The sequence below is a fragment of the Eublepharis macularius genome, chromosome 9, assembly GCF_028583425.1.
Source record: "Eublepharis macularius isolate TG4126 chromosome 9, MPM_Emac_v1.0, whole genome shotgun sequence".
Lineage (NCBI taxonomy): Eukaryota > Metazoa > Chordata > Lepidosauria > Squamata > Eublepharidae > Eublepharis > Eublepharis macularius.
Genome location: NC_072798.1, coordinates 2,189,738 through 2,216,827, shown reverse-complemented (window position 1 = coordinate 2,216,827; position 27,090 = coordinate 2,189,738). Strand labels below are relative to the sequence as shown.

Genomic DNA, 27,090 nt, shown 5'->3' with positions numbered 1-27,090 from the left:
GGAGTTTATCCCCAAACCCTGCCCCGACATCTCGGGCACGCGGCAGTGGGTTGTAGGGCTCACATGCTGTGCCGCTGAGGTGGGCTCGGTTGCCATGTAAGGGGTGGAGCTGCCTCCGGTTTGCTGCACGTTCTACGCCCCGTGATGCTTTCAGCGTTCCCCTTTTCAGCCTGGCCCAGCCTTCTCTGTGATGTGCTGCGAAGTTCTGGCTTGCAGGAAGTGAGGGAGCTTGGTGAAGCTAAAACAGGAACTTGGGCGCAGCTCTCCCTTGCAGCAGAGACGGGTCCTAAGCAGCCGGGAGGCCGTGGACTGAGGTTCCCTATCCAAGGTACAAAATCAGAAGGGCGGGGGGCTCGCTGGCTTGCGTTCTCAGGATCCTTCCCCAGCAAGAGCAGCATGGTTTGAGTCCCGTTCACCCTAGAGGCCACCAAGGTTTTCAGGGTGTAATCTTTTGAGAGTCACAGCTCCCTTCGTCAGCGAGGGTGCTGGCTGCTTAGCTGCTGGGAAAGGACTGGCGAAGACACAACGGTGCTAATCCAGCAGGAAGCGGGGGGCGCGTGGCCACAAGTAGCGGTGTGCTAGGGGTGGGGCAAGGGGGCCTGATGGAAGGGGATGCCCGTAATGGTGGCACGTGTGCCAAGACCAAAGAAGATAGCTTCAGGTGGGTAGCCATATTGGTCTGCCGTAGAACAAGAAGATTTGAGGGCCAAGAAAATGTTCAGGGTATAAACTTTTGAGAGTCAGGTTTTGTATCTGAAGAAGGGAGCTCTGACTCTCGAAAGCCTGTCCCCTGAAAATTGTGTTGATCAAGCTACTGGACTCGAATCTTGCAAGCCCAAAGAATGAGATGCTGCCACGCCACCATACGCTGCAGGACCTGTCCAGTCCCCTGTGTGTTGGAGTGGTTTTTGCACCCTGAGCCAGGCAGCAGCATAGGAGATGCAAGTGAATTGGGCCCCTCAGCTGCACCCCAAGAACCTGTTGGCCATCCTCTTTTGGCCCATGTGTTGCAGGCACCTGGGTGGCGGGCTGGGGCTGGGGCTGGGGGAGAAGCTACCTTGTGACAACCTGCCTAGCCAGCACCTTTCCCCCTTTCTGTGGAGGGCAGGTGCACACAGCCAAAGCATGTGGGTGAGGAGCATGGCTGGCATTTGCTCCGGCTGCTGCCTAGTCCCAGCCTTTGTACGGAGCTCAGCTAAGGGGGGGCTGGCATGCAGGGCTTCCTCATCGGCACTTCCAGAGCTGAGACTAGCGTGATGTTGCTTCCTTCCAATCTCTGTGTTGCTTCCTTCTTTACCATCCGGTTTCTGCATTTGCTTCGACTCAGAAGTTCTATTTAGGTTATGGTGGCAAAGTTTTAAAAGATGCAGGGGCTCTCACGTACTGCCAGCCCCTGGAAATGGGTTAACACCTGAAACAGCCCAATGGTTAATGAATGAACTAGGGCCACATGTCCCTGGGAGGCTGTTGGTGGCCGTGACCTTACAGGGCTGTTCCTGTGGTCTTTTGCCACCAAACGTCACAGTCCTCCCTCATTGGCGTTCCTGATGAGAATGTGTTTAGACTGTTCCCCCCCAGATGCGCACACATGGCTCCCCTGATATTTTCGGCTGCAGTATCCATCTCTCCCCCCACCCCCGTCATTACTGCCAAAGAATCTCAGAATTTCACAGTTCTGCCACTGAGTGAGTGCAGTTATGTCTGTGGTATGGCTTGGCCACAGGCCGGCGGTCTCAGGATAAAGGAAATGTGCTCAAAATCCTTAGTGCTCCGTGAACCAAGATCAAGGCCTGTCAGACTCCATGTGCCTTTTCCTAGGACTGCAGCACAATTAGGAAATGGGTCTGTTGTGTACGTAGGAGACCATCCAAGCTTCTTTGCAGCCTCTGCTTTCCTGCCTAGAAGCTTCGTGCCCTTCCAAGGACAGACGGGGTCCCCGCTGGTTGCAGTCCCCAGTGAAGTTTGGCTTTGTTACATTCTGTCCTTCACTTGCAGGCCTTTGAAAGGCTTGGCATGCGAGACGTCAAATGTGCAATTGTGGGGATGCAGTAATAAATGCAGAGTTAGGTGGTACGTTTTCTGCAGAAATACCAGTTCAGGCCTTTAATGAGAAAAATAATAACATTTGATTTATATACCGCCCTTCAGGACAACTTAATGCCCACTCAGAGCGGTTTACAAAGTGTGCTATTATCCCCACAACAATCACCCTGTGAGGTGGGTGGGGTTGAGAGCGCTCTGAGAGAGCTGTAACTAGCCCAAGGTCGCCCAGCTGGCTTCAAGTGGAGGAGTGGGGAATCAAACCCGGTTCTCCAGGTTAGAGTCCAGCGCTCTTAACCACTACACCAAACTGGCTCTTCTAAGCACAGGCAGAAATGCCTGTCCCCAAATTCTGAGCAGTGATGCCAGACCAAATAAATCAGTGAAGTCTGCCTTGAGGCAGGTCCAAGCCCCTTTGAGTACCTGTCGGGTCCAACAATCACTCTCGTGACCTGAGTCTGGATAGCCAGAGAGCAGCCTTGAGCAGTTGCAGGGGTGTGTGTGTGTGAGAGAGACTTCCGGTGCCATTGCAGGCACCTGCATTGATCTGTCAGTGGGGGGCAGGACACATTTATATGAAACATTAGTAACCCACCTTTCCTCATTGTGCCCAAAGAATCCTCCACAACCCCTCAAACTATTAAAAAATACATTTGAATACATTTAAAACCTTTAAAACCATCAACCCTTGTGGTGAAACGGCTCCGCAGACCCACAACTGCAGCTCTGTTTGGCCTTTTGTGGCATCAGTGGCTGCCCAACCCTCTGCCCAGCAATGCAGCCCTCTACTGGTCCACCTTCCTCTCGGAGGATTTTTCTCTCCCTCCCTAAAAAAATCTCTCTTCATCCCCACCCCTATGTCTCTGTGCCTCTTCTAAATGTCAGCTTCCAGCTTTTTAAAATTAAATCTATTTAAGCAATAAATGGTAACTATAAAAGATAAGAAAAAACGCAACCATCTAAGAACCACACTAAACTAATAATGCATATAAACAGAAAAGAGAAAACGGAAAAGGCACCTAATAAGAAAAAAGACGTAAAGAAGAAAAATAAAAGAAAGACTACACTACAAGCTGGTTTCCAATTTTCTCCATGACAAATATGTTATCATTTTCAAATTCTCACTTATTCTATGTTAACAATAAAAGCCCTCTTTTTTCTATAGTTCATACTCCTTAATCCATATCATCAAATCGCTATTGTTTATTTCCTGTAAAAAAGTCTATAAACGGTTTCCATTCAACCAAAAATGTAGACGTCGTTCTCTCTCTAATCAATGAAGTAAGTTTTGCCATCGATGCAAATTCCAAAACCTGTATCCGCCAGTGTCAGCTTCCAGCTCGAAGTGTGAGCGGATCATTTCACTGTAGCCTTGAGGGTCGGTACCTGAGTGAAGCTTGAGAGCAATTGACTCCCCCCCCCCCGCTCCAACCTGTTCTCTGCTGGGAGAGAGAAAAACCTGAAACATGAAGGCTTTGTACACCCCACGCCTCCAAAGTAAAACACACTTCTGTACAACCACCAAGCACAGCAATAGCCCAGACACAAATGGCCTCTGAACCACAAATGTTTCCAGTCCTCCTGAATCTCAGGAGATGGACATCTTTTGCGCCTCCAAGCGCAGCTCATTCTGTAGTCATGGGGCAGCCACCGAGAAGGCGCTGGAGTGAATTGGGCCACTTCAATAAGCATTCATCTAGAGGGGAGGGGAGGAACTTCAATGGGGTCTAATGCCAAAGACCCCATCCTACAAAGCAGCCCGTTTCTCAAGGGGAACTGATCTCTGTGGCCCAGTCATAAGCCGGATTTCTAGGAGAACTCTGGCCCCACCTGGAGGATATCTGCAACAAAAAGAAGGGGAATCCCCGCCAGGGATATAGAACTACAATACTCCAATAAAGACTTTGTATGCAACAAATCTATTTTTAAATATAGAAAAAATATAGTGCATATAAAGTGATAAGTGCATATTTATAGGCACTATATTCTATATTAAAAAATATCTAAAAATTGATTTGTTGCATTGGAGTATTGTAGTTCTTGACATCCCTGGTTGGATTTTCCCTCTTTTTGTTGCATACAGGCTTTTCCCAGGGAGCCTCTTAATTGTTAACTCACCTGGAGGATGGCAACCTTACTGTATACCTCCAGGCAATCACTTGCAGGCAGGGCTTTTTTTCAGCTGGAACGCGAGGGAATGGAGTTCCGGCACCTCTTGAAAATGGTCACATGGCTGGTGGCCCCGCCCCCTGATCTCCAGACAGAGGGCAGTTGAGATTGCCCTCTGTGCCACTGAGCGGTGTGGAGGGCAATCTCAACTCCCCTCTGTCTGGAGATCAGGGGGCGGGGCCACCAGCCATGTGACCATTTTCTCCGAGGGCAACCCACTGAGTTCCACCACCTCTTTTCCCAGAAAAAAAGCCCTGCTTGCGGGAATTTGTCTTGTTTCCCCCCCCAGCACCCCCCAAACCCTTCCTGTCTGTCTAGTCCCCTTGATCAGAGGAGGGTCTGTGCTGGCTACTTTCCCCCACGGTTGCAGCATCCTCATCTGTCCTTCTCATCTTGTTCCCTCCTCTCCAGACAGAGCCCCCGTGTCCCAATACTGCATGCTGCCGGCTGTTTTTATCTCTGGCCCACCAGCTTCGGTGCTGCATGTGTTTTGAGCATTTAGAAAAAGGGGTGGTGGTGTGGGTGGGGAAACTGCCTCCTGAGAAACTCGGCACGCCCTCCCTGACCTTGTACTCTCACCTGCCCTAGATGTGGAAGGCCTCGGTGGGCCACAGCGTGTCTGTGAAGGCGGAGGCTCCAGGAGACGATTGGGACACCGACCCAGATTTTGTGGTGAGTTCTCCGCTGCTTGAGAGAAGCAGGGAGGGCTCGGCCCTCTCACTTCCTGGGAGAGTTCCTGGCTGGGGGCTGCTGCTCTGGAGGGGCGGTGGTGACGATAATGCTGGCTGCAGGCTCCTCGTCGCCATGGTCAACCCACTGCAGGGTCACGTGGGTCCCTTGCTCCAGGGCTGGGATAACATGCCCGCGTGTTGCAAAAATGCCCGTTGGGTATGACCTGGTGCATTTGTCCAATAATTACACCGAGACTGAAGAACTTTGAAGAGGAAAAGCTTTTATTTCATGAAATAAGGAGACAGAGTTTCAAGCAAGTAAAATATACTCGGAACCCACCCGAGAAAGGTGGGAGAGGGATCTTTTATACCTTGCCCTTCCTGAGACAAAGCCCACCCTCTTCTCTCATCAGCTCTTAAGTGAAACTTTCTTTTCTCCATCCAGCTGGTTTCATCTGCCTTTGTTTTAGGGTTCCCATTCCCCCAGTGGAAGTGGGGGATCCCCCACTCCCACCTTTCACCCGCCCCCCGCCACCGCTAACCTGGCTGGTAGGGGGAAGGTGGGGAATGAGCGGGCCTCCCTGCTGCACTCCCGATGTCACTGATGTCATCATGCTACCCTGAGAGCGCATGCACGCTCCCTGCCTTGTGCGATGATGTCACTTCCCAGAAGTGACCTCATCGTGCCGGCATGGGACTGTGCATGCACAAAGCACACTGGGAACATATAGAAGGTAAGTGCAAGGTCCCTCCCCTTCCGCTGGGGACCTAGCAAACCGACTTTGTTGACCAGCTTCTGCTGTCTTGCTGCCTGAGCTGTTCTCTGCCCAGTTACGCTTTCAGGGCCAAGGCACTAAACTGCTTTGTATTTTAAACTAGCAAGAAAAATGGCTGTGCTTTTGTTCACACATGTGCTACACGGGAGAAGCTGCAGGCCGGTGAGGCCTCGACCTGCCAGATCCAACCTGTCCTAGGAAGGCCAAGGACCCTCGGTGTCCAGCCATTGCATGCTTGGGGTCAGTGCCTCGAGCTCTGCTCTTGCCTTGACGGCCTAGGAGAGTCTGGAGCCCCAGGTTGCTTTGGAACCGATTTCAGCTTGTATTTAGGATGAGTTGACCTACAGAGACTGAGCCAAGATAACAGCCTACTTTTTTAAAAAGACAAGAAAAGGCACCATTGCAAAGTGTCTGGCAATGCTGCAGGAGAATTGATCTTCCCTCACCTCACCCGACCCCACAGTTGGGCAAAATGCAGCCAAAACTCCCAAGTTCCATAGAAGGGCTGCTGAAGGGAACCTTATCGAGGCCAAAGCTCCAGGAATCTTGAAGGGCAGGAGTGCCTAGTGGGGAGAGTCCCACATGGCATGTCCATTATTAAATGCAGACTTAGATGCATGAAGCAGCCCGGCTCAAAAGGGGCAGTTGTCCTGCTTTCACAGGCATAATGTAACATTTTAAAAACATTTTGTTTTAATTACCGCTTGTATGTGAAGCGCTCCGAATCTTAAAAGATCCTCACCTGAATGGCGGAAAGGCCCCGACAAACAAAGACGTCCAGAAAATTTAGATTTCAGGCCCTGGAGCCTCTTACTTGCTTTGGAGCCCTCCAGGAAGGGGAGAGGGGATCTATCCAACCCACTTGATTCCACTGATAAAAACCAGGCCTCCTGCTTTGTTATTAGCATTTTAAAGGGGAATAAATGTGCGTTTGTATAGGGCATGCCTCTTCTCTCTCCTCTAAAATGGAGAGAGGAGTAGTGGGGGCAGCTTTGAGTATCAAAACTGAGAAGATATTGAAGGGTTAAATCCTCACTCCCTTACCTGCACATCCCCCAGGCAAGATGAGGCAAGGCAAGCCAGCCATTTACATTGATAGGAATGGAACAGGAGGCAAGACTGGCTCCTTTATCAGCTCTTCTCTTAAAGCAGCCTGTGAGGGTTGACATTTGTTTGTATTGCTAAAAGCTTGAAATCTGCAAAGTCCAAGAAGCACAGGAGAATTTACACTCCAAAATGAGTTCAGATATTGACAGGGGAGGGGACTCCCTTTGGGACAGCCACAGCAGCAGAAAAGCTCCAGAGTGCGTTTCGTGAGCGTTAAAATCCTTCATACAGGACAGGAGATGCTTCGGCAGAAGTTTGCGGGGGAGGCTGCGAATTCACTGAAATGTCTCTCTGGCGGAGCAAAATCTCTCATACCTGCTTAGGGTTGAAGCACCTGCAATCAAAAGGGCACGAGGGATTCCGGGGGCTCAGAACAATACTGGATAAACGCTCTGAACAGCAATCGTTCCTTTCCCTGATTCCATTCTTCTTGTCTTTCTCTTTTGCAGAATGACATCTCAGAGAAAGAGCAGAGGTGGGGGGCCAAAACCATCGAAGGCTCTGGCCGCACAGAGCACATTGAGTGAGTGGTTTTCTGAACCCCCCCCCATAACCGTTACAGACCCGTCAATGTTTGTCGCGTAAAAATACTTCCTTCTGCTTTATATTGTGCCACGTGCACAGCTGACACAAGACTCACTACTGCCTAGAATTGCCTGCCTTAGGAGCCTGGAGGGGGGGGGGGGCGGCATTACTGATGCGGTGAGATCACTCCTGCTGATCACCTAGGATTCATGTCACCGCATCAGCGATGCTCTAGGAATTTTTCCAGTCTCTATGGTCAAGACCATTAAGATTGGGGAAATTCCCGTAGCGCTGAGGATGCAGTTACTGAAAGTGATGTTGCTGCATCTGTGACCTCCTCCTCCTCTCCCCTCATTTTCTCCTGCCACTCATTTGTCCAAGAACAGGCAGGGGCAGGAGGATACCCCATGTGGGTGGGCAACAGGCAGCCATGAGCGGGACCACAAGTGACGCCTGACACAGGTTGGACACTTGCCAGCTTCCCTCAAGTTTTGATGGGAAATGTAGGCAGCTTGGCAGAATGTTGGACAAGTGACAGTTGGAAAGTCCATTGGACAGCAGTCAGAGAGCCAAGCTGCAAGACCAGGACGCCTACATTTCCCGTCAAAACTTGAGGGAAGCTGACTAGTGTCCAACCTGTGTCATTCGTCACTTGTGGTCCCGCTCCATATTACACCTTCTGAGCAGGGTGGGCCAGGATGCCTTGCCATGCCCCAGAGAGAGCGGCTGTGGGCTGGAGGTGCAGTCGGGGGGGGGGGGATCCTGCAATGCCCCTCTCAGGTCTCCGACAGCTGCTGCTCCAGCATCAACCCCCGGTAGCCCCTTGGCTGGCTGGCTCTGGTAGGCCCGCCCCAAGTGCCGAGTGAGCAGCTCTTTACGGTGCCTGAGAGGCAAGGCTGGCCTTACCCAGAAGCAGAGGCCTCCAGGACAGGCGTGCTCTTCCTGCCTCCGGTCTCATCCCGTGCCTCACTGAGAAATGGGCGCCTGAACAGCGCTCAGGTGCAAGTCCGTCTGTCTCAGGACAGACATCAAGTGACGACTTACTCTCCTGGGGACCAGCAGGGACCTGCCACGAGATCTGGAGCAAAGCAATAAGGCAATGGCTGTTCCTGCAAGTAATGGCAAAAGAAGGGAGGGGAATCCCACAGGAAACGCAACGTGCTCACGTTCCCAACTTATATGTTAAAGTGCAAGTGCTAATTAATTTATCAATACACGAAACATCAAATTTGTAAAGTTCATAATAAATATTGTGCAATGTTAATATGAAATATTTATTATGAACTTTACAAATTTGATGTTTCATGTATTGATAAATTAACTAGCACTTGCACTTTAATATATAAGTTGGGAATGTGAGTACGTTGCGTTCCCTCCCTTTTTTTGCCACGAGATCTGGAGCAGCAGTATCCAGGAGCAGCACTCTGGAAGGGATGTGCAGCGCGGGCCATGCTGGTCCTGAGACTCCGGCTCCTCTCGTGTGTCACGTTGGCGGTTTCTATGGTGACCCTGCTTCTTGCAGGAAAAGGAAGTGGTGTCTTCACTGAGCAACTTGCCAAATAAGGACTTTCGCAGGCCAGCCACCAAAGCTCTGGAGGAGGAAGAGGCGGCTGCATCTGAGAGGAGTGCCGCCTGGTTCACCTCCACAGATAGCAAGAGGGAATCTACCTCTTGCTCATTTTTGTGCCTGTTCCAGAGGAACAACCAGGGCGCAGTTCTGCAAGTTCAGATGCCCCCTGCCCTCCATCCCTGCACGTGAGCATGGAGATGTGAAGTTAACAAAATGCAGAACTGGAAGGGACAGCTAGAAGGCAGCAGGAACCTCATAACCTAATGCACCCTGCCTTTCAGATCTCCTAAGAAGATTACTTTAGATTACTTTTACACGTGTGCATGCGTGCTAGTGTGCGTACTTGTGCACACATGCACACACGCACACATTCTGAGGAGAGGGGCTCACGGGTAGAGCGCCTGCGTTGCCTGCCGGAAGTCCCTGGTTCAGTCCCTAGCAGTTAAAAAGATCAGGCAGCCGGGGATGAGAAAGGCCTCGTCCCAAGACCCTGGGGAGCCCCTGCCGGTCTGAGCAGACTGAGACCAGCCCTGGCCTCACTCCGGGAAAGGCCGCTTCATCTACGCTTGCGATGGTGGCAGCGCTGTTCCTTCTGCTTTAATTTTAAGCCCCTGGTTCCTTGTTCTGTTGTGAGCTCCGGGTGAACAGATAATTTCCTTCTGGGATCCTTCATGTATTCACGTGTTTTAAAACTGTGAGTCCTTAACCCATCCATGTGTTTTAGTTGTGAGTCCCTTCTCTAGTTAAACGTAGGCAAGGGGATTGGCAAGGCATACAGCTTTGATTGTCTTGCACGCTGGTGGTTGCTGTACTTAGCCGGTGTCTCAGGTGCAGCCTTTGGCATGAGTGGTCCAGCACTGCACATGCCCTGGCTCAGCAGGGAGGTCCCCAGATGTAGAGTGCAGTAAGAAATGGATTTATTCATCTTGGCGGAAGGCGGAAATGGGTGAACTCTGTCCAACTCATCTCCATCTTTACTCCTCCACTGTATTTCCCCAGTGCACTACTCAGGATAAATCTCCACCGTACCCCGACCTGTAAGGCCAGAGTTTAAAATCACCCAACTGCCCCATCACCTGTAAGCGTCTCCTTATTGGCCTTCTTGTTTCTCAAGGCCAACATTTGATTTCAGTTCTCTTAATTCTGCTGCTTGTCTCGCCTCCCCCGCTTTTGTCTTTCTCCTCCTCGCTGCGGTTTGCCTTGGTTGCCTGGTCCACCCCCCATTTAATATGTTTCGTCTCCGCAGGACAAATTGCACAAGCTGCTGGGAAATCTGTAAAGGAAACAGCAGCTGGGCTCAGCCCTTAGATGGACGTGGGGCCAAAATGCAAGGGGACAGGCGCCTTGCTGTCTGATCTTTGGTTACCAGCTATGGAAGGGGGGGGGCGGAACACACCAGAAGAGCGCGCCTGTCTCTTTTCTCTTCTAATAAGGGGCGGGGGAAACATCAGTGAAACTATACAGGGGGAAAGGGTAGGGCTGCAAACCTCCAGGTGGTGGCTGGAGATCTCCCAGAGTTACAACTGATCTCCAGAGAGATCCGTTCCCTTGGAGAAAAGGGTTCCTTTGGAAGGTGGGCTCTACAGCGTTATGCACTGCTGAGGTCCCTCCCCTCCTGAACCCCACTCTCTTCAGGCTCCACCCCCCAAATCTCCAGGAATTTCACAGGCTGGAGCTGGCACCCCTAGGAAAGCGCAATGCCCAAGCCCCCTTTCTCGACTCCATTCCCAACCGTGGCCCCATGTGACCGCAGTTTCTTGCTGGGAAGGTCTGCTCAGGAGTCTCTCGGTGTCTTCTGCAGTCTAACTCGCAAAGCATCACCTCCTCTGCCCTCCTCTGTTTTTCTTCACCTGTCTCATGTTTTCTGCACGGGACTCTTTCCTAGCAAGTGGCCTGCTTGAGGCTGCTCTTCTCTCACCTCCTCTTTAACGGCGCTCCTTCTCCTGTGGTTTCCCCTCCCTCGCTGCTATTTACTGGGGGGGGGGTGTAAGTGTCTTTATTGTATGGTGTGCTTCCCCTGTGTGGGAAGTGGTAGTCCCTGGCCCCACCCACGGAGGTTCACCTGGCCTCGACTAGGAAGAGGGCTTTCTCAGTCCTGGCACCAACCTGATGGAACTCTCTGTCTGAGGAGAGCTGGGCCCAGCAGGATTAATTATCTGTCCGCTGGGCCTGCGAGGCAGAGATGTTCCGCCAGGCATATGGAGGTTGAGGCGGGCGAGCCATCCAACTGGCCTCCGGCCACAGGGGGTTGTGTGACCCTCTGGGTCTGCTGGTTTTTTAAGAAATCCGTTGGCCACCCTGCCCCACAGGTTTGTTGATACTGGAGGATTGTGCAGTATGTGTGCTGCTGTTTTAATGTGGCGTGTGTTTTTGTTGATGTATTTTTATGCTGCACGCACACCTGTATTGTGGCTGTCGTCCAAAGCATGCACACACACACCCCACACACAGGTGTGTGCCTAGACACAATAGCCATTTGAGATTCCTAAAAGCACTGGAGAGCCACTAAGAGGTCTGCTGCAGTCTGAAGCTCACTTTTCAGCCCTGCCTGTAGAGGGCTGATTCCGCACATGCTGGATAATGCACTTTCAATGCACTTTATCAATCATTTGAGGTGGATTTTTTGTTCTGCACACGAAAAAATCCGTTCCAAATGATCTATAAAGAGGATTGGAAGTGCATTATCCAACGTGTGCGGAATCAGCCGAGGACAGCCGATCCCCCCTCCACCAATTTCAGAGGGCACCTAATTTCTTGGGGAGGGGAGAGAACCATTACGAAACTGCCACTGAGTCCGGACATTTCTGTTCTCACTTCCTTTCCCCTCTCTCTGCTTCTCCTCTCTATAGCATCCACCAGCTGAGGAGCAAAGTATCTGAAGAACACCAGGTTCTCAAGAAGAAAGAGCTGGAGTCGGGCCCCAAAGCATCTTATGGTTATGGGGGCAAGTTTGGAACTGAGAAGGACCGCATGGACAAGGTAGGGAGGGTCTCCGTGCTGCCAAGGGTTGAAGGCTGTGTCCTGATCCGTTTGTGTCAGTACGGAGGCTTGTGATGCAGTCTGGAAGCCCCTGATTCCTCTCCCACTTGCCCCCTGAACATGGGGGCCCAGGACCCGTCTGTGCCTGCTTGGTGCAAACTTGTAGCAATTCCCCGACACACACTTTCTTTTTCTCTCCTACACCCACACAAAGGATACTTTCCTCTATATACAATCCTATGAATCACAAAAGGGAAAAAATACCTCTTATTTTATTTCTGAACTGACAATTAGCTAGCAGTCCTCCCCTGGACAGCCCAGGCAAGCCCAACCTCGTCAGATCTCAGAAGCTAAGCAGGGTCAGCCTTGGTTAGCAATTGGATGGGAGACCTCCAAGGAAGACGAGGTTTGCAGAGGCAGGCCATGGCAAGCCGCCTCTGATAATCTCTTGCCTTGAAAACCCCAGCAGGGGTCACTATCAGTCAGCTGTGACCTGACGGCACTGTCCACCACCACCACCAGGCTGAACTGCCCCTCGCCTGAGATTCTTGAGCCCCCATAAAGTGTGCACGTTTCCACCATCCGTGGGCTACCAAACAAACACCTGCTGATCCCAATGAACGAAGACTTGACTCCTACGTATCCTTTACTTGGGAGTAAGTGTAACTGAAATAATTAAGACAGTGCCCCCATCATGTACTAATGCATATTATATTGGAATAAAAGTGAAAGCAATTTGCACCAGGTTATACAAAAAATGTTTGCAGGGAAATCTTGCTACAAGATGACAAATCCCTCGAAGTCTTCTTTGGTGAGCTCATGTGTGCTCATTGCAGGCTGAAATAAAGAGGCCGGCGCAAATCTCCCATCATGAGACCTCAGCTGGGCCTTTTCCTGTAGTTGTATCTCTACTTTTCCGGGTGGGGGAGTGACTATAAAAATATGGGGAAATAACAAGGATTTCTCACCTGGGGATAGGATTTCTCTGTAAAACTATTTCGCAACCTCAGCCTAAATGTATGTCTGAACTGTAGACTCAAATCTTTTTGGGGGGGTCCTCCTCCTTTGTAAGTTCTACGCCCAGTTGACTTGCAACTGATCTCTTGCACAGCTACTGTTGTGTTGTAATTGACTTTCAGAGAAACTGAGCACGCGGTGATGGGGCAATTGCCCTGTCGGAGCCCCGGGCACCTTGTATAGGATTTGTTCGTTCTGCAAGATACTGATCTTGATCCTGTTCGTTCTTGGTTCCCCAGAGTGCACTGGGCCATGAGTACGTCGCTGAGGTCGGGATGCATTCGTCTCAGACAGATGCAGCCAAGGGCTTTGGAGGGAAGTACGGGGTGCAGAAGGACCGAGCAGACAAGGTCAGTGTTGCCTTTTGTCCTCTTTTGTGTTCTCTTTACAAGTCCCCTCCATCTTTCCCTCCAGCCACTTACAGGGGGTTGGCACCAGCCGAGAGCACCAGCCCAGGAAGCAACCCCCTTCCGATTCCACAGGCCCTGTGGAGTAAGGAAATGCCTTAACTACAAGACGGGAAAGCAACCCGCGTAAGTCTCCAACCGGAAATTGGCTCCCTCTCCTAGGTCTAGCCTAGAAGACCTTCCACCACCCATGCAGGACAATGCTGTATTTTAATATTTTATACCCGCCAATTTTGTTTTGATATAATGTTTTAATGTTTTTATAATGTTTTTACTGTTTTAAACTGTTGTTAAAGCGCCCTGAGCCTGTCTGATGGGGAGGGTGGTCTAGAAATGTGATTAAATAAATAAATCTGAATTAGTGGCAGAGAGAGAGAGAAATGGGATTCTTGGATTTACTTGTGCTGTTTCAAATGTTTATTCTTGTTAATTTGAAAAAAAACAAAACATTCTTGTTAATTTGAAAAAAACAAAACATTCACAATAATAGGTGCGACTCTTAGCTAGCCAGCAAAGCAGTTAAGTCCCATTACTTGTCATCTCTCCTAATGACCAAATTGGGAAATCACATATTTATGAACAGTAGGTAGAGAAGCATGAGAGGGAATTTTTGTTTTTTGCTTATTTATTTTATTTATTTTCAATTTATATTCCGCCCTCCCCACATTTCCAGCAGGCTCAGGGCGGATGGTTAGTTGTAAATGGTTAGTTCTGTTTTTTGAGACTTGAGAACACAAACTGCTAATTTTGTTTATAATTGGAAATATGGGAAAAATTAAGAGGGGGAAGAAGAAATATCGCATATAGAATGTGGGGTTGGACAAGTTAATACGTACATAGCCTTGACACTGTGTCAATAACAGACTTCATTGTCTTATGAGTGTCTAACAAAATGGACCCTTAGAATCACAATTTCAAAATAGCTCGAAATTGCGGGTTATTGTTGAATCAAAACTTTGTTTCTGCTGCATCCTGGAATGGCTGCTGTGCCCGCCCTTAACCCAGCTAAAGTTCAATAACCAGCCTGTGCTGAAAGAAACCTTCATTTCTCTTCCTTCTCCTCTCCTCCGTCCTGACCTTCAAAATATAGATTGTAGGCCCTTTGGGGCAGGGCCCTCTCCCTTTTATCCCTGATGCAGCTTTTTAAAGTGCCATATACCTCAATGCAACCAGCTATATTCACTTGCGCGACTTTCCCTTCTCAGTCAGCGCACGGCTTCGACTACAAGGGTGAAGTGGAAAGGCACGCATCCCAGAAAGGTAAGCCCAGAGACCCAGCTCAGCGTGGGAGCCATCCCTTCGTCTTCCTTGGGGAGTCTGCTGCTCTTCTCCTCCCCCGGTAGAATATTCTTCTGCTGTGCTTACCACCATCCACCATCTGGTTTGTCCCTTTGGAAAAGAGGATGGAGTAGATGAAAGGCACCCTTTTATGTTCCTGCCTTCCTCCCTGAACCTCACGGCAATGTGGCAAGCGCTGGGAATGTGCTGCTAGGCTTGGCAGCCCTTGGAGAGGAGGAGAGACTTCACAGAGACTTAGCAAACAGTGGGCCAAGGAGAGAGAGGTGCTCAGGAGAAGTGGGAACGGAGAGCAGCTTCGAGGAAATGGGGTATCCCAGCCAGAGCATCCCACCAGAGCATGTGGGTGCCTGTGGGGTGTCTCTGTGTTCAGATTCTTTGTGAAGAGGGGTGTGTTTGTGTGTTGTGCAGTCTCACTCAGTATCAGTGTTTAGTCTACCATGAAATTTTGGGGCCAGACTATAGATCCAGAGGAATTAGCTGTGTTAGTCTGTAGTTGCAAAATAATAAAGAGTCCAGTAGCACCTTTAAGACAAACCAACTTTATTGTAGCATAAGCTTTCGAGAACCACAGCTCTCTTCGTCAGATGCATCTGACAAAGAGAGCTGTGGTTCTCAAAAGCTTATGCTACAATAAAGTTGGTTCGTTTTAAAGGTGCTACTGGACTCTTTACTATTTTGGGCCAGACTGTGCGAGCAGCAGTGGATTGTTAGCGCATTGCCTGGAGCCCTGTGCGCCTTTGTGTGTAGTATGCTGTCTCTTCCCCCTTGCAGATTATGCCATGGGCTTTGGTGGGAAGTTTGGTGTCCAGAAGGACCGTCAGGACAAATCTGCCTTGAGCTGGGCACACAAGGAGGAAGTGGCACCCCATGAGTCCCAGACAGGTGGGTGTCCCCTGACCTCCGGGTTGGAGAAGGATTGCCCTTGTCCAGACCAGTATGGCCCAGGCTAGCCCGATCTCATCAGATCTCTGAAGCTAAGCAGGGACGGCTCTGGTTAGTACTTGGATGGGAGACCAACAAGGAAGTCCAGGGTCGTAGGCCATGGCAAACCATCTCTGTCTGTCTCTTGCCTTGAAAAACCCATCGGGGTCACCATAAATGGGATGTGACTTGATGGCATGAAATGAGGGGAGCACCAGTCTTCCCATGAAAACATTGTGCCTCCCCACAAAAGCAAAGCCTTTCAATGCGAAAAATGAGCCCTGTAAAAATTCAATTCAGCTGGCTCAACCCCAATTAAAATAGAAGCACGGTGGTGCACCTTAAGATCATGTAGAGGGTGGCCCAGGGGAAGATGTGAGCAGGGTCAAGAAAATGGGGATCCCAGAAATACCAGAGCAGAGCATGGGGGTGCCTGTGGTGTGACTCTGTGCCCTCTCTCAGTGGAGAGCAGTGTGAGTACTACACAGTCTTCTAATAGCAGAGTTTAATCCACTATGACCTTTTGGAGCTGGCCAGCAAGAGAGGCTGTTGGGGGGGGGCGGTATCACATTGCTTGGAGCCCTGTGCGCACCTGTCTGAAGTATGCTGTCTCTTCCCCCTTGCAGATTATGCCGTGGGCTTTGGTGGGAAGTTTGGTGTCCAGAAGGACCGTCAGGACAAATCTGCCTTGAGCTGGGCACACAAGGAGGAAGTGGCACCCCATGAGTCCCAGACAGGTGGGTGTCCCCTGACCTCCGGGTTGGAGAAGGATTGCCCTTGTCCAGACCAGTATGGCCCAGGCTAGCCCGATCTCATCAGATCTCTGAAGCTAAGCAGGGACGGCTCTAGTTAGTACTTGGATGGGAGACCAACAAGAAAGTCCAGGGTCGTAGGCCATGGCAAACCATCTCTGTCTGTCTCTTGCCTTGAAAAACCCATCGGGGTCACCATAAATGGGATGTGACTTGATGGCATGAAATGGGGGAGCATCAATCTTCCCATGAAAACATTGTGCCTCCCCACAAAAGCAAAGCCTTTCAATGTGAAAAATGAGCCCTGTAAAAATGCAAGATCATGTAGAGGGTGACCTGGGGGAAAATGTGAGCAGGGTCAAGGAAATGGAGGATCTCTGGGAAAGAAGAGCATGGGGGCACCTGGCATGTGACTCTGCCCACTGTTAGTGGACAGCAGTGCACATATTACACAGAGTTTAATCCACCATGAAATATTGGGGTCAGACTATGGGAGCAGCTGTGAATGGGATGGTTGGCAGATTGCCTGGAGCCCTGTGTGCCTCTGTCTGAAGTATGCTGTCTCTTCCCCCTTGCAGATTATGCCATGGGCTTTGGTGGGAAGTTTGGCGTCCAGAAGGACCGTCAGGACAAATCTGCCTTGAGCTGGGCACACAAGGAGGAAGTGGCACCCCACGAGTCCCAGACAGGTTAGTGTCTTCTGCCCTCCGGGATGGAGAAGGATTGCCCTTGTCCAGACCAGTATGGCCCAGGCTAGCCCGATCTCATCAGATCTCTGAAGCTAAGCAGGGGTGGCTCTGGTTAGTACTTGGATGGGTGACCAACAAGAAAGTCCAGGGTCGTAGGCCATGGCAAACCATCTCTGTCTGTCTCTTGCCTTGAAAAACCCTTCGGGGTCACCATAAATGGGATGTGACTTGATGGCATGAAATGGGGGAGCACCAATCTTCCAATGAAAACATTGTGCCTCCCCACAAAAGCAAAACCTTTTAATGTGAAAAATGAGGTCTGTAAAAATGCAAGATCAAGATCATGTAGAGGGTGGTCCAGGGGAAAATGTGAGCACGGTCAAGGAAAATGAGGATCTCTGGGAAAGAAGAGCATGGGGGCGCCTGGCGTGTGACTCTGCCCACTCTTAGTGGACAGCAGTGCGCATATTACACAGAGTTTAATCCACCATGAAATATTGGGGTCAGACTATGCGAGTGGCATTGAGTGGGATGGTTGGCAGATTGCCCGGAGCCCTGTGTGCCTCTGTTTGAAGTATGCTGTCTCTTCCCCCTTGCAGATTATGCCGTGGGCTTTGGTGGGAAGTTTGGCGTCCAGAAGGACCGTCAGGACAAATCTGCCTTGAGCTGGGCACACAAGGAGGAAGTGGCACCCCACGAGTCCCAGACAGGTGCGTGTCTTTTGCTGTCCAGGTTGGAGTAGGATATAGGTATGTGTGAGAGGAACACCTGGAAAAAGAGGCCGAGACCTGTGTAAATATCACGTCTCTGCACCCTTCACTTTAGGCCCATGATTCGGAGGTAAAACACCTGCTTTGGATTCCAAAGGCTCTGGCTACACCAGTTTCATCCAAGTTTAGAGTGTGTCAGGTTGGTGTCACATGACTACATTGGCACATTTAGGCGAGGGGAATGGACCCATGCTGACTTTGAATTTGACATGTGGTGATGCTATTGTGTGATTGTTTGTCCCAAACCAAACTGGACTGAAGCCCCACAAAGGTGCTGGGCAGGGCATAAGAAGTGAAATGGAGACAGTCTGGAGTGGCCAGCAGGGAGCTTCAGCACCTGGGAGAGCTCCTAGGAATCATAGACATTGCTCCAGTGTTGACTATGATTGGCCAACCTCCAGTATGAGCTGGAAGGCTCTTCAAGGGGCCAAGCCCTGGCATGGATCCTTGTGAACTGACACTGCTGAATATCCTCTAGGTGTGCTTTCCGCCATCTCACATGGGGGGCAACTGAAGAGCAAGACAATTGATTTTGGTGAAAGAGGATTTAGACTACGCACTTGATGAGCTATAATGTGCTAGTCTCTGACCCCGAGTCCTCTTTCTCAAGCTTATGGATTGTTCCCCACTTGAATTATGCACCAGTCCCATCCTGGCGCATACAAGATCCCTGAGGCAGGTTGTTCCACCTCTATCACAGTCCAAGGTGTTCGGGACTGGGTCGCTACAGTGGCCAGTTTGTGACTCCAAGGCATGCTTCCTGTGCCACTACCAATCCCTTTACTTGCCAAACTTGGGTTGCATTAGGAGCATGTCTGTCTGCTACATCACTCAACCGGTGTGCCACAGAGGCCATGTGAACTGATTCTCGTGTGAGCTGTTTTACATACCAAAATTGCAGTCTGTCCATCTTTTAACCCATTGTGCAGTTAATTTGTAGTATGTTGTGCTTGTGCTCTTGCACATCTCATTGTGCACTAAATGCCATGAAACATATGGCTTCTTCATGCGCTGAGCTGCAAAGAGAGTCCATTCCGTGTGCAACAAGGGTCCTTCATTGAAGCAGCTGATGTGATACCGACCCAGTGGGACATACTGCTATTGCTAGCGTGACCTGGGGGTATCCGGAGGCTGAGCTTATTGAGTGCAATCTGTTATTCATACATCCCATAACTGAGTCCTTATTTCTTTCTAGATTATGCAAAGGGCTTTGGAGGCCGCTATGGGGTGCAGAAGGACAGGGTGGACAAGGTAAGTTATGAGCCACTTCTTCACACACTCCTCCCGCCCTTTATCACACAAAGGCACAATCATAACCAAAATGTGGTTATGCAGCATACAAAAAGAAAACAGAGTGAGAGGAATACTAGCATACACACAACACCTTAAAGATGGCACAATTTGTCATGCCACTATCTACTGTCCCTTCTGTAAGAGTCTCTTCTTGCCTAGGTAAGAAATAAATGAGAACAGTTCTAAAGCCCACACTTGCAAATAACAGCTGCAAACCTAGATAAAAGCAAAGCTTTAAAAGATCCATCAGCTTTATTTTCCTCCTGTGCCTCTGCAGGAGAAAATACAAAAGTTAATGCCTGGTAAGTTCTTAATGGGCTCAGGATCTTCCCCGCTGGGTCAGGCTCCTTGTTTGGCGTATCTCCCGCTCTGAGCTCTGCTGGTATCTGCTTTGGGCCACTGCAATGTCCGAGCTCATGCTGGACTTTTCTCTGCTTTAAGCAGCCTGTGAACAAAAGAGTTCCTAAAGCAATGATCCATGTTAATCTTGTGAACAGCCTTACACAAGTTAGGGAAGGTGAGTTATGGGGTGCGTGTGTGTCTTCAGTGCCCTTATGGTCAAGTTCCAGCATGGAGCAGCACAATCGCTTGTGTCTGTTGGCTTCTTTTTGCAGAGTGCTGCCGGTTTCAGTGAGATGGAAGCCCCGGCGTCCTCCTATGAGAAGACCAAGCCTGTGGAGGCTGGTGAGTCTTTCTCCACGTGAACTTGGAAAAGGTTGTGAGTGGATGCACTGTGAGATATCACATGAAATTCCCTGGTTGCAATTCCCATAAGGACCCCCACAAATACATAAATCGTCAGGCAACGGAGATGATGTTCTCAAGGCGCCTGCAAGAGGTGAGGTGAGAGGCCGAAAGACGGGGCTTTTGCAACAGTGGCGCAGTTCCCCTTGAGCCCACCCAGTGCTAGAGATGCCAGTAGGCCTGGCAGATTGCCCACTTACGGTGGGCAATCTCACGGTAATTAAGGCCTCTACCTGTCAATCCCCCGCTGATTGGCAAGAGAAGGCAGGCTAGCAAAAGGGGAGGACACACAGTTGTCGTCTCCGTGCAATGACATCACTTCTGGCGCAACTTGGAAGTGACGGCATTGCACTGGGGCCAATTCATTATTAACGCTTGGCCAAACATGTAACGTTTTCGGTCCAAAGCGCTGCGTTTTTGGCTGAATGCTAAAGAAGCGGCCACCATGTAACAGTGCCACTTCTGGGTCCTGCTGGAAATAATATCATCAGGGGGGGGGACAATTGTGTGCTTGCCCTGGATAAGTTCCTGCCACTCCGCCACCCCCAACCTTCTGCCTGATGCTAGAGGGAAGCTGGCAATCGTAGTTGCCAACCTCCAGGTGGGGCCTGGAGATCTCCTGGAACAGTTGACTTTTAGAATACATACATCAGATTCCCTGGAGAAAGTGGATGCTTTGATGCTCTGCATACAAGAATCTAAGACCGAGCGGTTGTGGAGTTTTCAGTGGCTGTGCTTAAGATTCATGTAATTCCTATGGGATTATACCTCACTGAGATTCCTCCCTTCCCCAAATCCCACCCTCCCAAGGTCCCATTCCCAAATCTCCAGGAATTTCCCAATATTTCTTTCTATCCAGGCTTTTAACTTGGGGGATTCTTTCTTTTTAAAGCTGTTTTTATGGTCTGCTTTTGGCGTGAGGACTTTTTAAATGAATATCACTGTCAGTTGCTAAATGTTGTTTTATGCTGTTTTGATTCTCCTGGCTTGTTTTTATGCCCTGGTTTTATCATTTTATTACGCGGTTTTAATTTGTGAGCTGCCCTGAAATGATCTCTGGAGAATCAGCAAAGAACTTTTATAGCTTCAGTCCATCAATCAAATACCTTTAATGGCATACAAGAATCTAAGACAGAGCGGTTGTGGAGTTTTTAGTGGCTGTGCTTAAGATTCATACAAGCTTTGTATAAATATATTGTCTTCTGATGTTTTATGTAATTTTATACTGACTTGCTTGCTGGCTTAGACTCTTGTACTTTTATAGCTAAATGAAAAAACAAATGCTAATGAACCACTAAAAGCTGAGAGGTGGTTGTCTAATTGCACCAACCCATCAGTGGGAGTTGACCACCCCTGTTCTTGGATTTGGGGTGGGAGGGGGGCGCTCCCACCCTTCTCTTCCTTCCCCTCAGTGATTCTCCCCCCTATCTTAGCTTCTGGAAGTGCTGGCAGCCTGAAGCAGCGCTTCGAGAACATGGCCAAGTCCACCGATGAAGAGAACAGGAAGCGGGTGGAGGAGGAGCGAACGCGCCGCCAGGCCCGGGAGCAGCGAGAGCGCCAGCAGGCTCAGGAGCAGCAGAAGGTGAGTGGATTGGGTCCTCAGTGAAACCCCCAGTCCCGCCCCACAAGGAGGAGCTCAGCGGATCAGCTCCAGGCTACACTTGCTTGTTTATTGGGGGAAGCATCTCCCACTTGCATGTTCTTATGTGGAGCCTGTTTGGTTAAGACTTAACAGCAGCAGGACTCTAATCTGGAGAGGCAGGTTTGATTCCTCACTCCTCCACTTGAAGCCAGCTGGGTGACCTTGGGGCAGTCGCAGCTCTTCCAGAGCTCTCTCAGCCCCACCCACCTCACAGGGTGATTGCCCTGAGGATAATAATAATAACAAAGTTTGCAAACCGCTCTGAGTGGGTATTAAGTTGACATGAAGGACGGTATATAAATTGAATGTTGCTGTTGTTATTGTTTGCTCAGCACTGAGACTGAACATAAAAAATAACCCGGGTCATGGATTTTAATTTTAAATCAGTATTTAGGATGTTTTCCCACAGTGGGCCTCAGAGTTTGCATTCATGTTCTTGTGTTGATCTGCAAACCTGCATTTCCCCCCCGCCCCACTGTTCTAGCTAACTCATAGTTTTCAGCCTTGAAAGGTAACTCATGAATAAATGACCTTATGCCCAGAATAAATCACAGAACAAGTGGAATAGAGTTTGCAATACCTATTGTTGTTGTTGTTTTGTTTTATTTTATTTATAGCCCACCCTCCCTGCAAATGGGCTCAGGGCGGGTTACAACAGTATAATAATATAAAGATAAAACATTAAAATACATTAAAAGCAGAATCATCAATGTACAGTCAAACCCCAGATGGCAGCCTCCTCCATTTTTCCCAACAGAGCATAAAGAAGGGGGGAGAGGGGATACAACTGATGTTATCACTGTGACTTCGCATATGAGGGGGCAGGGGGTTTTCTGCACCCTCCCCCAGCAGGAGACCGGTTGGGAGGCATTCCTAAGAAACTTTCGGCTGGCATCAGCCATACGCCTGGTGGAGCATCCCTGTCTTATAGGCCCACCGAAAACATATAAGTTCTTGGCAGGCCCAGGTATCCTCCAATAGAGAGTTCCACCAGGTTGGGGAGAGGACCGAAAATGCCTTGGCCCTGGTCAAGGCCATCTGAGTCTTCCCGGGGCCAGGGACCACCAGTAGATGTTTTCCTGCTGATCTGAGCATTCTCCGGGGTACATACGGGGAGAGACGGTCCCTCAGGTATGCTGGTCCCAGACCATTTAGGGCTTTAAAGGTTAAAACCAAAACCTTGAACCTGATCCAGAACTCCATGGGGAACCAGCACAGCTGCTGCAAGATTGGAGTGATGTGTGCCCTGTATGGTGTGCCCATCAGGACAGGTGCTGCAGCATTAGGGACCCTCTGCAATTTCTGAGTCCGACCCAAGGGAAGCCCTATGTAGAGTGAGTTACAGTAATCTAGTCTGGAGGTGACAGTTGCGTGGATCACCGTAGCTAGGTCATGGGTGGACAGATAGGGTGCAAGCTGCCTGGCCTGCCGAAGATAAAGGAATGCAGACTGGGCAACTGCCACAACCTGGCTCTCCGTTGATAGAGAAGAGACCAGTGTCACTCCGAGACTTCTGACCGATGAAACGTGCACAAGTGGTGCCCCATCAAAGGCAGGTGTTGTCCTATGTAATAGCGTCTATATAAGTCGGCCACACATTGGCCGTTTCCACACTACTCTCCTTCTTCTGGAATAGGGTGCAACATCACGAAAAAAACACGGAAGCTAGCATCTTCTCGCGCAAGTTTTGTGCAATGTCGTGCAAAACTCGCACAAGAAGACGTTATCTTCCGCGGTTTTTTCGTGATGTCGCGCCCCGTTCCGGAAGAAGGAGAGTAGTGTGTAAACGGCCCTTGTCACCTCTGAGTCTCTCATATTTAGAATTCAGTGAAACCTGTTTCCCCCCTTTTTGGTAAAACTCTGGTAAGTAGCTTTGAAATGTAATCTTTCTTCTTAAAATCAATTTAGGTAGAATACAAATGACATTTGAGCTTTTATAGGATTGATTTCTATGGGGGATGCCAAAGTTCTGTTTTTCTAGGCAATAAGGTCTTGTTTAATCAGATTAGTACACTTACTGTTTATTGGCTGGGAAATACAGGGGCTGTTTCCACGCGGCTTATCTTGTTCCGGAAAATGGCGAAATCTCGTGCGAAATTGCGCGAGAAGACACTGTTATCGCAGTTTCTCGTGTGATAACAGCGTCTTCTTGTGAGATTTCACTGTTTTCCGGAACAAGGTAAGCCGTGTGGAAACAACCAGGGTCTCACGTTGAACCTGGAACAAACAAATAAATTTCAGTATCTCCCTAGGAGATTGAGGTTGTGCTGCAAAGACTGAATGTTTGAAGGAAGCATTTAGTTACCAAACAGAACTGTGATTCAGTGGGTAATACATTGCTTTAACTCAGTCAAAGAGGTTTTAATCTCCAAGTGGCTGTTTAAAGAAATTCCTTGTCGCAGGTGGGTCCCAGTGACAGCCACACCTGGCCACTGGACAAACTTCTCTCTTACAATGTGGACGTGAAAAGGGACGAGATGAGGAGGGTTCCTTTTCGCTGAGAAGTTCTCCTCCTTTTTGATGCACTTTATCAGAACGCAGCTGAATGGAAGGGCCAGCAGCCTTGAGAGCGGGATCCTAGGGCTGGCACGAAGAACTCCAGTGCACAGTTGAGACTCTTTCTCTTTTAAGGTAACCCAGAAGAGCAAACTGCCAACCTGTGACGGTCCAGAGGAGGAACTCTTACCGGAGTCCATCAAGGTGGGCCAAGAGGCCAGCCTCCCACCTGCACCAGCAGTATACCAGGTAAGAAGAAGGCTGCCAAATGGCCAAGAGAGCAATGTTTTCTGGGGTGCAAGAGGTACATGCTAGGATCCCTCACAGGGTGTTTTTTTTGTTGGGATACTAATATACTTTGTAAACCACTCTGAGTGGGTGTTACGTCATCCTGAAGGGCGGTATATAAATCAAATTTACTTATTATTATCTATTATCACCTTAGACACCCTTAATATTCCATTTTAGTATCATAATGCCCCTGTATAAATCAACGGAGTGGTTGGACAGTGTTCCATTTTATGATATTTGAGGTGATATCTGAGGAAGAGTGTTTTATAGTTTCATATCCATAAACTGCCTTTCAGCAAGAGGAAGGGTCTGACTGCTTATGGTGAGGATTACAATTTTGTGAGCGATCTCATGTTGAATATTCCTGGCGGACAGAGAATCAGGAGAGCAGACCAATGGTGCAGCTGGAACAAGTCTCCCTTAGCACTAGTTTTTTTGTGTGTGTGTTTTGCAGGATTTTTGTTAAATGAAGGAACAATAAAAATGGTAGAGATATTCAGCTGGACCTTGAAAACAGGCTGAAGGAAGAGGAGGGACCTGTAGGCCGAGAGAAGCAGGGCACTGGGCAGGGGGTTGGACTAGATGGTCTGTATGGCCCCTTCCAACTCTATGATTCTATGATTCTATGACTCAGCCCCTTTACCTCTGCTCTCTCCTCTTCCCAACGATTAGCTACTTTTAAGGCTCACTAAATGAAGGGGCAAAGGCAGGGGCAGATCCTTTGTCTTCCATAGGTTTACTTGCTTCTCTCTGGCCCAGCTCCAGAATTCTCAGCAGCGAGAGGATACCTTACATTCTGTCAGGATCCAGACATTTAACAACAACAATTTTAGAAGGTGCCCGGAGAATTTATAAGCAAGTGCTCAGTGTCCCAAATCGTTTTGGACTGTGTCAAACGTAGCCTCCCCAAAATGAAATGAGATGCTCTACCTTGATGTGACTCCCTTCTTGGCCACCGTCAGAGAGAAGGCGCTATCTGGTCTGACCCTCCTGGCTGTTCTTTTCTGATGTTCAGGGAGCAGCAGAGGAGCCGGAGGAGCAGCCCCCTGCCCTCCCCCCGCGCCACCTGGACTTGGATGAAGGTGCCCGAGGTCTGCCCAAAGCCCCGCCCGTGCAGCCCCCCTTCCACACGGAGACTGCAGACAGCAGCAATGATTACGAGGACGTCTCTGAGCCCCTGGGCCACTGGGAACAGCCTCCAGGCGTCAAGGAGGAGGATGGTGAGGGGGACTACGAAGAGATGCCGGGGTCCTCCTTTGCGGACAACGAGCCGATCTACGATGACTCTGCCGATGTGGGACAGGACTACGAGGAGATCCCAGACAGGAAGCCCCGCAGCTGTGGGGCAGGTGAGGGGAGACTGGCATTGCTAGAGCTGGGTGTTTTCCTCCAGTTTGGGAAGATCTTGGAGATTTGGGGATAAAGCCTGGGAAGGGAAAGGAGGGACCTCAGGGGGCTGTGATGCCACAGAGTCCACACTCCAAGGCAGCCATTTTCTCCTGGTGAACTGAGCTCTGTCTTTTGGAGAGTAGTTGTAATTCCAGGAGATCTTCAGGCCCCACCCAGAGGTTGGCAACCCTAAAGGGGGCCAGCGGAGACTCCTGTTCTATCTGCGTCAAGGTCTGAGGAGGAGGGGTAGGATTGCCTTGGAAAGACCTATATATTACCAGATGGGGAGTGGGACATACCAAACACCACTTTGCAACCCGTCGGAAACCAGCCATTAGCAGTGTTCCTCCAGGCTTACTCCCCTTCCCCAATCCCCTTTTTTTCCTGCAGAAAGGGAAGGGCCTGTGTACGAGGTGGGTGAGACCAGCTTGTCGGCCGTGGCCCTCTATGATTACCAGGGAGGTGAGTCAATCATTCAGCCCTCTGGCCGGTGCAAGAGAACGATTGGGTGGGGGTGGAGCTTGAATAAAGGTTTGGGGACATGGTTAAGGATGGGTAGGTTGGTGGAGGCAGGAAAGAGCTGGCAACAGACACGGAATTTCAGGGCGCGTGGAGGATGAGGTAGGAGGGCTCCAGATCCAGATATGCTACAATTCAAAGGGCTTTCCCCCAGAGCGGTAGCCTCTTCTCCTCAGGGCAGGGGGCTCTCCATTGTCCAAGGATCTGCAGTGCACGGGGCCACTGTAGGGTCTTGCCTGACCCTTCTAAGGATCGAGGCAGTGGAGCTGCAACAGGAAGGAGTCTGCAAGGAAGCCCCGCTGAGCACAGAGGGTTCTGCTCAGGTTGTTTTGGACCTGAATCGGGGGGGGGGGGGCGCAGGACCCATCCCCATGAACCGCACTCGTGTGCTTGTTCCTCTGCTAAGGAAGCAATTGTATGCTAACCCTCCCCTTTTTTGCCCCTCCTTTTTTTGGGCAGATGGGGATGACGAGATCTCCTTCGACCCTGGCGACACCATCACAAGCATCGAGCAGGTGGACGAGGGCTGGTGGCGTGGGCACTGCCGTGGCCGCACGGGCCTTTTCCCGGCCAATTATGTGGAACTCCTGCAGTGAGGCCCACCCTCTCCGTGCTGCTCCCCAGGCCCCAGTCCAGCTCGGGGGTGAGGGGGATCGGGAGGACAGAGGGGGGCTTCCTGGCTCTCACTTCCTAACGGAGCCCCTGGGGTGATGATCAAATGCTTTCCCTCCAACAGCGCAGCACCATTGGAATCGGGTTACTGGAGCCTCAGCAGCTTCCCCGCCTGCCGCTCCAGGCCTGGGGCAATTTTCTGAGCTTTTGCAGTCTGCATCCAGAGCTGTTCAGTTCCTGGTGGGGGATGTCCCCAGAGAGTCCCTTTGTGGGCACCACAGATGGTCACAGAATCGACACACAGCAAGTCAAGGCCAAGAGTGCACGGAAGGATTAATGTCCAGAGGAGTGAGCCGTGTTAGTCTGTAGTTACAAAATAGTAAAGAGTCCAGTAGCACCTTTAAGACTAACC

General features: G+C 50.0%; 1 protein-coding gene across 3 annotated transcripts; it reads left to right on the top strand.

The window, feature by feature from the left end:
* The first annotated feature begins 204 nt into the window (after positions 1 to 204).
* On the top strand, positions 205 to 27,090 carry LOC129336248 (src substrate cortactin-like). 3 transcript variants are annotated; one of them, XM_054989343.1, is made up of 18 exons: positions 205 to 328; positions 4,798 to 4,881; positions 7,213 to 7,286; positions 11,708 to 11,837; positions 13,094 to 13,204; positions 14,467 to 14,521; positions 15,332 to 15,442; positions 16,108 to 16,218; positions 16,812 to 16,922; positions 17,522 to 17,632; positions 18,888 to 18,943; positions 19,600 to 19,669; positions 21,163 to 21,311; positions 24,003 to 24,116; positions 25,174 to 25,507; positions 25,938 to 26,009; positions 26,526 to 26,709; positions 26,803 to 27,090. In XM_054989343.1, the coding sequence occupies exons 2-17, from the start codon at positions 4,798 to 4,800 to the stop codon at positions 26,660 to 26,662; spliced, it is 1,830 nt and encodes a 609-aa protein (XP_054845318.1). In that variant the 5' UTR covers positions 205 to 328; the 3' UTR covers positions 26,663 to 26,709; positions 26,803 to 27,090. The 3 variants fall into 3 exon arrangements, with proteins under 3 accessions (XP_054845318.1, XP_054845317.1, XP_054845319.1); XM_054989342.1 differs by having other exon boundaries at positions 26,526 to 27,090; XM_054989344.1 differs by lacking the exon at positions 15,332 to 15,442 and having other exon boundaries at positions 26,526 to 27,090.

Excerpts from the sequence above, each read along its gene's own strand:
- LOC129336248 (XM_054989343.1), top strand. The coding sequence starts at position 4,798 with ATGTGGAAGGCCTCGGTGGGCCACAGCGTGTCTGTGAAGGCGGAGGCT. Across the intron at positions 15,443-16,107 it reads ACCCCATGAGTCCCAGACAG|ATTATGCCGTGGGCTTTGGT; the intron begins GTGGGTGTCCCC and ends TCCCCCTTGCAG. Across the intron at positions 19,670-21,162 it reads GACCAAGCCTGTGGAGGCTG|CTTCTGGAAGTGCTGGCAGC; the intron begins GTGAGTCTTTCT and ends CCCCTATCTTAG.